The 13,410-nt window shown below is 56.7% G+C and overlaps 1 protein-coding gene across 1 annotated transcript in view; it reads right to left on the bottom strand.

Annotated features, from left to right (window-relative positions):
• LOC132808897 (integrin alpha-D-like) overlaps positions 1–9,439 on the bottom strand; it is an 81,805-nt gene extending 72,366 nt beyond the window's left edge. Inside the window, exons 1-3 of the mRNA XM_060822312.1 lie at positions 9,197–9,439; positions 1,829–1,946; positions 376–482 (exon numbers count right to left, since the gene is read on the bottom strand). Of these exons, the coding sequence (XP_060678295.1) occupies positions 376–482; positions 1,829–1,946; positions 9,197–9,437 (466 nt within the window). The 5' untranslated portion in view covers positions 9,438–9,439. The remainder of the gene's footprint in view (positions 1–375; positions 483–1,828; positions 1,947–9,196) is intronic.
• Positions 9,440–13,410: the final 3,971 nt, after the last annotated feature.

Here is a 13,410-nt window from a genome sequence, read left to right as displayed (position 1 = left end):
GGGGCTCCCTCAGTGCTGACCTTCCCACAGTGCGGGGCTCCCTCGGCGCTGACCCTCCCACAGTGCGGGGCTCCCTCGGCACTGACCCTCTCAAAGTGCGGAGCTCCCTCAGCACTGACCCTCCCACAGTTTGGGACTCCCTCAGTGTTGACCTTCCCTCACTGATCCTCTCTCACTGACCCTCCCTCACTGACCATCCCTCACCACTGGCCCTCCCTCACTGACCCTCCCTCACTGGCCCTCCCTCATTGGCCCTCCGTCTCTCACTGAACCTCCCTCACTGACCCTCTCTCACTGACCCTCCCTCAGTGCGGACCCTCCCTCGCTGACCCGCCCTCACGGACCCTCCCTCACTGACCCTCCCTCACCACTGACCTGGAGTGTTGAGTTTGGTGCACAGTCGATCATTGTACAGACATTTGAAGATGGCTCCCGTTTTATTTCGGTTGATATCCTGGAGCAGGGGGGCACTCACCAGCGTCCTGTGTCCAAAAGGAACATTTACCATCAATCCACTGCCTGCCCATGAGTAAACCTGGCCAGTCTGCCCATTACATCTCTACTAGCACTCGCCTGGAATACCGTGTGACTGAGATTGAGTGAGTGAGTGAGGGGTTTGTGAGGGGATTTTGAGGGAGATTGGAGGTCAGTATCTCAGACAGTGTGGACCTGACGCTAGGTTAATACAATGTTTAATAACTGAGTTACTGGAGCCGTGTTGTTATCGCGTTGAGGGTCAGATAGTAGTTAGTCGAGAAATGTGTTGACAGTTTTCGTTTGAAGTCCACAATTAAATCAATCGTTATTTCTCTGAATAAACAGTGGAAATTATAAGTCTCCCTTTCCTTCGCACACGTGGTTAACAGACGATGAGGTGAGATCCCCTGGGCGTTTGGTTTTAATGTCCATCGCATCGTAACAGATCGTGTTGACACACCGTTTCCTACAGTGCATTTCTGCCATGAACCAGTCAGGATGTGGAGGGCCCGTGCTGGACTTGGGGGAGCGGGGTGTGGGACAGTGTTAAAAGCCAAACATCTTTATCACAGCTAAGACCCCTTTTCTCAAAACCATTTCCTAACTAATTACGATCTGACCCTCAATCTATTGAACATTATGCTAACTTTATCTCAAATCCACACCACGGTCTGTAATGCAGACTTCCTTGAGGTCAACCCTCTGAAGTTCCAACCCTGCCATCACCTCTCTTGGCCTTCTTTTTACTGGTTTTACAGGGAAAAGGTACCTCCGAAGAGGTACTTTCTTTGAGAGCAAGACGTTCAGTCCTTGGGATGGCCTCTGCTCTCGGACTTTCCGCAGTTGCTCTGACCCGTTTTCTAAATGCCCGCATGATTTTATGCCCCCAGTGTAAAACTCCCCCTCACCGGTCCGATGTTGTCAACACAATATAGTCAAACTCGATTTGGGGTTTCGTCTCCCGGGCGTAATTTACAGCAGTTGGTTGATTTCTGCATGGCTGTCAAAACAGCAACCAAGACTCGGGCATCCATTGAATGGCCATTTGTTACATGCACCTGTTTGCTCTTAGCTGTTCGCTCCTGGCGGCTGTCGCTGAACTTGAAATTGGCGCTAAAATTCAGAAAACACTCACTGCCTGAAAACAACCGCACACCCGTTTAATTTCGTAACAGCGGTTGTGAGAGAGACAGAGCGAGTGGATCGCCGGGAAAATGAGTGACGGAGATCGACTGAGTGAGGGGGCCGTGAGGGGGGACCGGGCGAGTCGATTCTGCGAGAGATGGAGGGAGTGAGGGGTCGCCGAGGGAGATTGGGAGGGATGGTGAGGTGAGCTATGAATCGAACCTACCATTTCTGACTGTTTGCGTTAAACTGAGCCACGCGGAGTCCAAACTGAGACTGGGGATCCTCGGTGAAGGTTACTGGGTTATCCGTTTCCAGGTTAAATCCATGAACACACCAGAAAGCTGGGAACAGAGTGAGGACAGGCTCATTAATGACCACCGGAGAGACAGGCGCACATACACTGTGATACAGGCATACACACAGAGACATGCTGCTCGAAGCATGAAAGCTGGTAGAGTGATAAAGGACCGCACACAGGCACTAATACAGAAAACATAGAGGCATGAAACACACACACGGAGAGGCACAAAGGCAAGCACATACACACAGGCATAAATACAGGCAACACACAACACACACACACAAGCACAGGCACAAAAATGAATACAGGCAAACTAACACAGTCACAAACATGGAGACAGCCCGACATTCGCAGACTTGTAGGTAAGTGCTTCGAGACATTTTGAGGTATAGGCAGAATACAGGCATAAATACAGCTAGCTAACAATACACATTCACGCACGCACACACACACACACACACACAAACACGCACACACACACTCGCAAGCACAAACACACACAAACACACGCACACACAAACACACACGCACGCACGCACACGCGCACAAACACACACACGCACAAACACACTAGTGCACACACACACAAGTGCACACACGCACACACACACACACACACACTTATTTAGATATACACATGGTGATGGGGTACATATTTGAAAAGTATATAATGATCCAGCTGTGTGGTCAGACACATGCTCAACCACACATCCACCCCTCATTCCAGATAAAACCCACCCCTCCTTCCAGATAAAACCCACCCCTCATTCCAGATAAAACCCACCCCTCATTCCAGATAAAACCTACCCCTCATTCCAGATAAAACCCTCCCATCATTCCAGACAGCTGCACTGTGGGAGGGTCAGCGCCGAGGGAGCCCCGCATTGTGGGAGGGTCAGCGCCAAGGGAGCCCCGCACTGTGGGAGGGTCAGCGCCAAGGGAGCCCCGCACTGTGGGAGGGTCAGCGCTGAGGGAGCCCCGCACTGTGGAAGGGTCAGCGCTGAGGGAGCCCTGCACTGTGGGAGGGTCAGCACCGAGGGAGCCCCTCACTGTGGGAGGGTCAGCGCTGAGGGAGCCCCGCACTGTGAGAGGGTCAGCATTGAGGGAGCCCCGCACTGTGGGAGGGTCAGTGCTGAGGGAGCCCCACACTGTGGGAGGGTCAGCGCTGAGGGAGCTCCGCACTGAGGGAAGGTCAGCGCTGAGGGAGCCCCGCACTGTGGGAGGGTCAGCACCGAGGGAGCCCCGCACTGTGGGAGGGTCAGCGCTGAGGGAGCTCCGCACTGAGAGAAGGTCAGCACTGAGGGAGCCCCGCACTGTGGGAGGGTTAGTGCTGAGGGAGCCCCGCACTGTGGGAGGGTCAGCGCTGAGGGAGCTCCGCATTGAGGGAAGGTCAGCGCTGAGGGAGCCCCTTACTGTGGGAGGGTCAGCGCCGAGGGAGCCCCGCACTGTGGGAGGGTCAGCGCCGAGGGAGCCCCTTACTGTGGGAGGGTCAGCGCTGAGGGAGCCTCACACTGTGGGAGGGTCAGCGCTGAGGGAGCCCCGCAATGTGGGAGGGTCAGCGCTGAGGGGGCCCAGCACTGTGGGAGGATCAGCGCCGAGGGAGCTCCGCACTGAGGGAAGGTCAGCGCTGAGGGAGCCCCGCACTGTGAGAGGGTCAACGCTGAGGGAGCTCCGCACTGAGGGAAGGTCAGCGCTGAGGGAGCCCCGCAATGTGGGAGGGTCAGCGCTGAGGGAGCCCCGCACTGTGGGAGGGTCAGCGCTGAGGGAGCCCCGCAATGTGGGAGGGTCAGCGCTGTGGGAGCCCCGCACTGTGGGACGGTCAGCGCTGAGGGAGAGTGTTCTGTCGGAGACCACAGACAATTCCTGTGAATCTCTGACGCAGTCAAACAGGAAAATATCACAAGCTGGGGTTTAGGAAGTGTTAATTATCTCTGAGGTGTCATCAGGATTGACCGCCCTCCTGCATTTCAGTCTACGTTTTACAGACTCCTTCCCGAAACTGATGAGTGATTGACCGCAGAGGATTGCAGACAGATATCTGGGAATTGTGTGTGCCCTGAGGGTGGGAGATCCACCTGCACAGGGCGTACAGGCCCGGCTGTATTCTCAGGATCACTGTGTTGATGAAGTTTCTCTCGGTGTATTATCTGTCTCTCCCCCTTTGTCTCCTGCATTCCTGGAGGCCACCTGTATTTCAGGCCCTTTCTCCTTCCCCCCCCAGGGTCACCATCACCTCACTGTGTCCCTGAGAAAGCTTGGGATATCCAGGGCATCGAGGCTGTCCCCCTTCTCATTCCCACTTCAACCTGCGCTCCACATCCTGCAATCTCTCTCTCTCTCTCCCCCAGTCTCTCTCTCTCTCTCTCCCCCCCAGTCTCTCTCCCTCTCTCTCCCCCCAGTCTCTCTCTCTCTCTCCTCCCAAGTCTCTCTCTCTCTCTCTCTCCCAGTCTCTCTCTCTCTCTCTCTCCCCCACCCCGGTCTCTCTCTCTCTCTCTCACCCCCCCCAGTCTCTCTCTCTCTCTCTCCCTCCCCAGTCTCTCTCTCTCTCTCTCCCCCCAGTCTCTCTCTCTCTCCCCCCAGTTTCTCTCTCTCTCTCTCTTCCCCCCCAGTCTCTCTCTCTCCCCCACCCCGACTTCTCTTCTTACAGCCAAAACTCAAAATGTCCACACGTTTCCCACATTACACAGGACACTGACCGGCTGGAGACCTGGGCACAGAAATGGTAGATGGAGATTGATCCAGACAGATGTGAGATGATGCATCTAACCATCGCCCCCTTGGCGTTCAATGGTGTTACCATCACTGAATCCCCCCCAATATCAACATCCTGGGGGTTCCCATTGAGAGAGAATCTAACCATTGCCCCCTTGACGTTCAATGGCATTACCATCACTGAATCCCACTCCCCCCCACTATCAACGTCCTGGGGCTTCCCATTGAGAGAGAATCTAACCATCGCGCCCATGACGTTCAATGGCGTTACCATCACTGAATCCCCCCTCCCCACTGTCAACATCCTGGGGGTTCCCATTGAGAGAGAATCTAACCATCGCCCCCTTGACGTTCAATGGCATTACCATCACTGAATCCCACTCCCCCCCACTATCAACGTCCTGGGGCTTCCCATTGAGAGAGAATCTAACCATCGCCCCCATGACGTTCAATGGCGTTACCATCACTGAATCTCCCTCCCCCCGACTATCAACATCCTGGGGGTTCCCATTGAGCAGAAACAGACCCAGACCCAATCCCATATCAATCCTGTGGCTACAAGAGCAGGGTCAGAGGCTGGGAACCCGGCAGCGAGTAACCCCCCCTCTCCTGACTCAGGAATGTGAGGGAATACTCCTTCCTTTCCCTGAATGGGGGGCAGCTCTGAAACACTTAAGAAACTTGACCCCCATCCAGGACTGAGCAGAGCACCACCACCCCTCCCCACATGCTCTATCGACATGTTGACTCCCACATTCACGACTCTCTCCCTCCATGGCCACAGGAACACGTACTAACACATTTTTTTTCTGAATGTTCAGAGGAGATTTACAGGGACGTTGCCTGGGATGGAGGGACGGTCTTACGAGGAAAGGCTGAGGGACTCGAAGCTGTTTTCATCAGAGAGAGAGAGTTGAGAGATGATTTAATTAAGACATAGAAGATAATTAGAGGGTTCGATCGGTTGGACAGTGAGAGCCTTTTTCCAAGTATGGGACAGCGAGCACAAGGGGACATAGCTTTAAGTTGAGGGATGATAAATATAGATTAGATTCCCTACAGTGTGGAAACAGGCCATTTGTCCCCAATAAGTCCAGACCTCTGAAGAATATCCCACCCAGACTCATTCCCCTAACCTATTACTCTACATTTACCCCTGACTAATGCACCTAACACTACGGGACAATTTCCCCACGGCCAATCCACCCTAACCTGCACATCCCTGGGCACTACGGGACAATTTCCCCACGGCCAATCCACCCACACCTGCACATCCCTGGGCACTACGGGACAATAACCCACGGCCAATCCACCCTAACCTGTATATCCCTGGGCACTATGGGACAATTTCCCCACGGCCAATCCCCCCTAACCTGCACATTTTTGGACTGTGGGAGGAAACCAGAGCACCCAGAGGAAATCCACGCAGACACGGGGAGAATGTTCACACTCCACGCGCTCACCCAAGGCCGGAATCAAGCCTGGGACCCTGATGCCGTGAGGCAGCAGGGCTAACCACTGAGCCACTGTGCTGCTTTCAGGGCCGATTTCCGAGGTAGTGTCTGTACTCACGAGTAGGGTGGCGTGGGGATGCACAGCCTGCAACAGTAGTAGACCCGCCAATTCGAAGGGTATTTAAATGCTAGGCATATGGATGAGAGTGGAATAGTGTGGGGAAGTTGGGCCGAAGGGCCTGTACTGACCTGTAATGTTGCCTGGAGTGTTGTAATGTCCCCATTGATCGGTCTAAAATGCGAGGACCGCTGTGAGGCCATACAGACACAGCGGGTATCCGATCAGCGATCGGCCATTCGTCCCTTCTAGCCCACTCAGCTCCTGACCATCCAACTCCATCCCCTGTTCCCTACTTTCACCCTGAGCTTGATGCCCGACTCCACCTACAAAACTCCCAGTGAATATGGCCCTAATCTTGCATCGCAGCTCAGCCCCCTCGCCAGCCCAAGAATTCACTCTCCCCCCGTAGCTGGTACCCCCTACCCTCAGATGGGTAGACCCATCGGCGCAACTTGCTCCTGCCCCATCTCTTGGCTCCATCTTTTCTCCCCCTGGCCCAGGCCCCTGGCCATAGTGCAATCGCGCGGCCTCTGATGCTTTTCGATGGTTTCGGAGTTTCCAGCGAACAGGGTCTATCTGCCTCCTCTTTACCATTTACACATCCATCCCTCTCCCCACGAGGGGCTCCCTCAGCACTGACCCTCCCACAGTGCGGGCTCCCTCAGCCCTGACCTTCCCACAGTGCGGGGCTCCCTCGGCGCTGACCCTCCCACAGTGCGGGGCTCCCTCAGCCCTGACCCTCCCACAGTGCGGGGCTCCCTTGGCGCTGACCCTCCCACAGTGCGGGGTTCCCTCAGCGCTGACCCTCCCACAGTGCGGGGCCCCCTCAGCACTGACCCACAGACACATACACACACCACACACACATACACACACACACTCACACACACACTCTCCTAGACTGACACACACACTCCCACACACACTCTCACACACACACTCACACACACTCTCACACACACACTCCCACACACACACACACACACACAGACAGACACACACACTCCCACACACACACAGACACACACACACCCCCACAGACACACACACACACACAAAACACACACACAACCTGTTGTCAGACACTAACAGTCTCCCTGAACCCCCGTTTGCCCTCCCAGCCAGATCGTTATCAAATCCTTTGTCTGTCCAACTATCCCCCCCACCTCTCTCTATCTCTCTCTCTCGCTCTCGGTCCGAACCCCACCTATCACTTATTCGTTACCTCCTCTCCCCCTCCCTCCCACCCCCCATCTCCTGCAGAAAAAGCAGCATTTTCCTGGCCACCATCATGACTGAGAAAGGAGGGGTCACCAGACCCGAGAAATGCTAAATCCTGATTTCGCCCTCACAGATGTTGCCGGCCTGCTGAGTTTTTGCTTCCTTTTGGGTTGACCCTAAACAGTGCAGAGCAGTCCAAAGCCCTCGGGACACCACTTTGCTGAGGTCTGGCACCCCTCAACACTGTGCCTTCCCTCTTGCGGCCAACACTTCCTCATCCAGCAACTTCCTGCGGTTAGAATTTGCTGTTGGTTGCACGACAGAGCGTTTCACACCACTTCCCTCACTTTCCGTGAGCAGTGGGTTTGTACGTCCAACAAGCGGTTACGCAAAACATAGACTTCGATGGTCCCATTTCATCCTCCCTCAGCGCTGACCCTCCCACAGTGCAGGGCTCCCTCAGCGCTGACCCTCACTCAGTGCGGGGCTCCCTCGGCGCTGACCCTCTCACAGTGCGGGGCTCCCTCAGCACTGACCCTCCCACAGTGCGATGCTCCCTCAGCGCTGACCCTCCCACAGTGCGATGCTCCCTCAGCGCTGACCCTCCCACAGTGCGGGGCTCCCTCAGCGCTGACCCTCCCACAGTGCGGGGCTCCCTCGGCTCTGACCCTCCCACAGTGCGGGGCTCCCTCGGCACTGACCCTCCCACAGTGCGGGGCTCCCTCGGCGCTGACCCTCCCACAGTGCGGGGCTCCCTCGGCGCTGACCCTCCCACAGTGCGGGGCTCCCTCAACGCTGACCCTCCCACAGTGCGGGGCTCCCTCAGCGCTGACCCTCCCACAGTGCGGGGCTCCCTCGGCGCTGACCCTCCCACAGTGCGGGGCTCCCTCGGCACTGACCCTCCCACAGTGCGGGGCTCCCTCGGCACTGACCCTCCCTCAGTGCGGGGCTCCCTCGGCGCTGACCCTCCCACAGTGCGGGTCTCCCTCAGGACGGTAACCTCCTTCAACTACCTATACTTCCCCATATCTCTTTAATCTCTTTTAGCTAGTACACTCCACCCTATCTCTGTAACCCCCTCCAGCCCTTACACCTCCTCCCGATATCTACAACCCCTTCCAGCCCTACACCCTATACCCCCTTCCTATCTCTGTGACCCCCTACACCCCCTCCCTATCTCTGTAACCCCCCTCCACCCCCTCCCCATCTCTGTAACCCCCTACACCCCCTCCCTATCTCTGTAATCCCCTACACCCCCTCCCCATCTCTGTAACCCCCTACACCCCCTCCCTATCTCTGTAACCCCCTTCACCCCCACCCTATCTCTGTAACCCACTACACCCCCTCCCAATCTCTGTAACATCCTACACCCCCTCCCTATCTGTGTAACCCCCTACACCCCCTCCCTATCTCTGTAACCCCCTACACCCCCTCCCTATCTCTGTAACCCCCTTCACCCCCACCCTATCTCTGTAACCCCCTACACCCCCCTCCCTATCCCTGTAACCCCCTACACCCCCCTCCCTATCTCTGTAACCCCCTACACCCCCTCCCTATCTCTGTAACTCCCTACACCCCCTCCCTATCTCTGTAGCCCCTTACACCCCCTCCCTATCTCTGTAACCCCCTACACCCTCTCCCTGTGTCTGTAACCCCCTATACCCCCTCCCTATCTCTGTAACCCCCTCCAGCCCCCTCCCTATCCCTGTAACCCACCCCAGCCCCTCCTAAATCCCCAGTCTGTGAGCCCACAACAATTTGACTGCGCCTGGAGATACTCACTGGTGAACACTGTCAGACAGGCCGGGGTTAGAGTGAGAGTGCCCATTGGGTGTCCAGTGACAGTCGGAGGGCTGGGGTGGAGGAGGCAGACAGAGACAGATCTCAGGGCTGTTGTGTGCCGCAGCGGGAGAGGGGCTGAGTTCCTAGCCTCCCGATCTCCACCCCCAGCACCTCTTCCTCGTCGAGTGGGAGCTTTAGAGGAAGTTTCTGTTGTGTCAGAGAGACTGACTGGGCTTGTCATAACACAGCCCGAGCTGACTCACAGAGAGAGAGCGAGAGAGAGAGGGTGGGGGGGAAGGGCTGTGTGTGTTTGTGGGAGCATGGGGGCGGCTAAGAGGACGCAGAGGAAGCTGAACTCAGACCTGCTTCATTAACCACTGGACCTGGGCCAAGGCACTAGCAGTGGAACCTTTTGCTACTGAGAGACACGTCCAGACCAGGCCGAGAGAGAGAGACCAGGGAGAGACCACATCCAGACCAGGCCGAGAGAGAGAGACCAGGGAGAGACATTCCCACACGAGGCCGAGAGAGAGACCAGGGAGAGACACATCCAGACCAGGCCGAGAGAGAGACCAGGGAGACACATCCAGACCAGGCCGAGAGAGAGAGAGAGACCAGGGAGAGACCACATCCACACCAGGCCGAGAGAGAGACCAGGGAGAGACACTTCCAGACCAGGCCGAGAGAGAGACCAGGGAGACACTTCCAGACCAGGCCGAGAGAGAGAGACCAGGGAGAGACATTCCCACACGAGGCCGAGAGAGAGAGACCGGGGAGAGACACTTCCACACCAGGCCGAGAGAGAGAGAGACCAGGGAGAGACCACATCCACACCAGGCCGAGAGAGAGACCAGGGAGAGACATTCCCATACCAGGCCGAGAGAGAGAGAGAGAGAGAGACAGTGAGAGACACATCCAGACCAGGCCAAGAGAGAGACCAGGGAGAGACACTTCCACACCAGGCCGAGAGAGAGACCAGGGAGAGACACTTCCAGACCAGGCCGAGAGAGAGACCGAGGAGAGACACTTCCAGACCAGGCCGAGAGAGAGGCCGGGGAGACATATCCACACCAGGCCGAGAGAGAGAGAGACCAGGGAGAGACCACATCCACACCAGGCCGAGAGAGAGACCAGGGAGAGACATTCCCATACCAGGCTGAGAGAGAGAGAGAGAGAGACAGGGAGAGACACTTCCAGACCAGGCCGACAGAGAGAGACCAGGGAGAGACACTTCCACACCAGGCCGAGAGAGAGACCAGGGAGAGACATTCCCACACCAGGCCGAGAGAGAGACCAGGGAGAGACACTTCCAGACCAGGCCGAGAGAGAGACCGGGGAGAGACACTTCCACACCAGGCCGAGAGAGAGACCAGGGAGAGACACTTCCAGACCAGGCCGAGAGAGAGACCGGGGAGAGACATTCCCACACCAGGCCCAGAGAGAGAGAGACCAGGGAGAGACACTTCCAGACCAGGCCGAGAGAGAGAGAGAGACCAGGGAGAGACCACATCCACACCAGGCCGAGAGAGAGACCAGGGAGAGACATTCCCATACCAGGCCGAGAGAGAGAGAGACAGGGAGAGACACTTCCAGACCAGGCCAAGAGAGAGACCAGGGAGACACTTCCAGACCAGGCCGAGAGAGAGAGACCAGGGAGAGACACTTCCACACCAGGCCGAGAGAGAGAGAGAGAGAGAGACAGGGAGAGACACATCCAGACCAGGCCAAGAGAGAGACCAGGGAGAGACACTTCCACACCAGGCCGAGAGAGAGACCAGGGAGAGACACTTCCAGACCAGGCCGAGAGAGAGACCGAGGAGAGACATTCCCATACCAGGCCGAGAGAGAGAGAGAGAGAGAGACAGGGAGAGACACATCCAGACCAGGCCAAGAGAGAGACCAGGGAGAGACACTTCCACACCAGGCCGAGAGAGAGACCAGGGAGAGACACTTCCAGACCAGGCCGAGAGAGAGACCGAGGAGAGACACTTCCAGACCAGGCCGAGAGAGAGGCCGGGGAGACATATCCACACCAGGCCGAGAGAGAGAGAGACCAGGGAGAGACCACATCCACACCAGGCCGAGAGAGAGACCAGGGAGAGACATTCCCATACCAGGCTGAGAGAGAGAGAGAGAGAGACAGGGAGAGACACTTCCAGACCAGGCCGACAGAGAGAGACCAGGGAGAGACACTTCCACACCAGGCCGAGAGAGAGACCAGGGAGAGACATTCCCACACCAGGCCGAGAGAGAGACCAGGGAGAGACACTTCCAGACCAGGCCGAGAGAGAGACCGGGGAGAGACACTTCCACACCAGGCCGAGAGAGAGACCAGGGAGAGACACTTCCAGACCAGGCCGAGAGAGAGACCGGGGAGAGACATTCCCACACCAGGCCCAGAGAGAGAGAGACCAGGGAGAGACACTTCCAGACCAGGCCGAGAGAGAGAGAGAGACCAGGGAGAGACCACATCCACACCAGGCCGAGAGAGAGACCAGGGAGAGACATTCCCATACCAGGCCCAGAGAGAGAGAGACCAGGGAGAGACACTTCCAGACCAGGCCGAGAGAGAGAGAGAGACCAGGGAGAGACCACATCCACACCAGGCCGAGAGAGAGACCAGGGAGAGACATTCCCATACCAGGCCGAGAGAGAGAGAGACAGGGAGAGACACTTCCAGACCAGGCCAAGAGAGAGACCAGGGAGACACTTCCAGACCAGGCCGAGAGAGAGAGACCAGGGAGAGACACTTCCACACCAGGCCGAGAGAGAGACCAGGGAGAGACATTCCCACACCAGGCCGAGAGAGAGACCAGGGAGAGACACTTCCAGACCAGGCCGAGAGAGAGACCGGGGAGAGACACTTCCACACCAGGCCGAGAGAGAGACCAGGGAGAGACACTTCCAGACCAGGCCGAGAGAGAGACCGGGGAGAGACATTCCCACACCAGGCCGAGAGAGAGACCAGGGAGAGACATTCCCACACCAGGCCGAGAGAGAGACCGGGGAGAGACACTTCCACACCAGGCCGAGAGAGAGACCGGGGGAGAGACACTTCCAGACCAGGCCGAGAGAGAGACCGGGGAGAGACATTCCCACACCAGGCCGAGAGAGAGAGACCGGGGAGAGACACTTTCACACCAAGCCGAGAGAGAGACCGGGGAGACACATCCACACCAGGCCGAGAGAGAGACCAGGGAGAGACACATCCACACCAGGCCGAGAGAGAGACCAGGAAGAGACACTTCCACACCAGGCCGTAAGAGAGACTGGGCCGAGACACTTCCACAATGTTCTAAAATGGCAGCCGCCAACAGCAGATGGCTCGGCAAATTGAAAGTGTACGGGATCACACAGGGTCGGTCAAGATGGGCAATAATTCTGGAAACCAGAGACAAGATAGAAGCAGCGTTCTCCCTATGGGCCGGCATTGGGACCCTCTCCTTTTCCCAAATTCGCCGAAATTCAACCCAGAGGTAACGGATTTAGCGAGAAAAACTCCGACAAGACGATACAGTCAGTGCGAGAGTACACGAGCGGAGGAATGTCAAGGTTCCTGACCAGAATTCTCCGAATGGTGACCAGGCATATCAAAACTGTAATAAGGAAGGCTGGGGTTTATAAATAGAGGCACAGAGTGGAAGTACAAGGGAACTATAACAGCCCCAAGACAGTGTTATCGTGTCACCGAGTCACCCTTCATTTCTACCTGGAGAGTCAGAGAGATGGACAGCAGGGAAACAGACCCTTCGACCCAACCCGTCCATGCTGACCCAGATATCCCAACCGAATCAATCCCACCTACCAGCACCCGGCCCCTATCCCCCCAAACCCTTCCTATTCATATACCCATCCCAATGCCTCTTCAATGTTGCAATTGTACCAGCCTCCACCACTTCCCCAGGCAGCTCATTCCAAACACGTACCACCCTCTGTGTGGGAATATTACCCCTTAGGTCTCTTTTATATCTTTCCCCTCTCACCCTAAACCTCTCCCACTCTAGTTCTGGACTCCCCCACCCCAAGGGGAAAAGACCTTGTCTATTTACCCTATCCATGTCCCCATCACTCTCAGGGAGGCCTACCCACCCTCGCTCTCAGGACACCCTACCCACCCTCACACTCAGGGCGGCTAACCTACCTTCACTCTCAGGGCGGCCTACCCACCCTCACTCTCAGGGCGGCCTACCACACTCTCACTCTCAGGATGGCCT

The sequence above is a fragment of the Hemiscyllium ocellatum genome, assembly GCF_020745735.1.
Source record: "Hemiscyllium ocellatum isolate sHemOce1 chromosome 41 unlocalized genomic scaffold, sHemOce1.pat.X.cur. SUPER_41_unloc_9, whole genome shotgun sequence".
In the NCBI taxonomy this organism is placed as follows: domain Eukaryota; kingdom Metazoa; phylum Chordata; class Chondrichthyes; order Orectolobiformes; family Hemiscylliidae; genus Hemiscyllium; species Hemiscyllium ocellatum.
The sequence above is the reverse complement of the archived record's forward strand: the minus strand, read 5'-3'. Positions and strand labels throughout refer to the sequence as shown.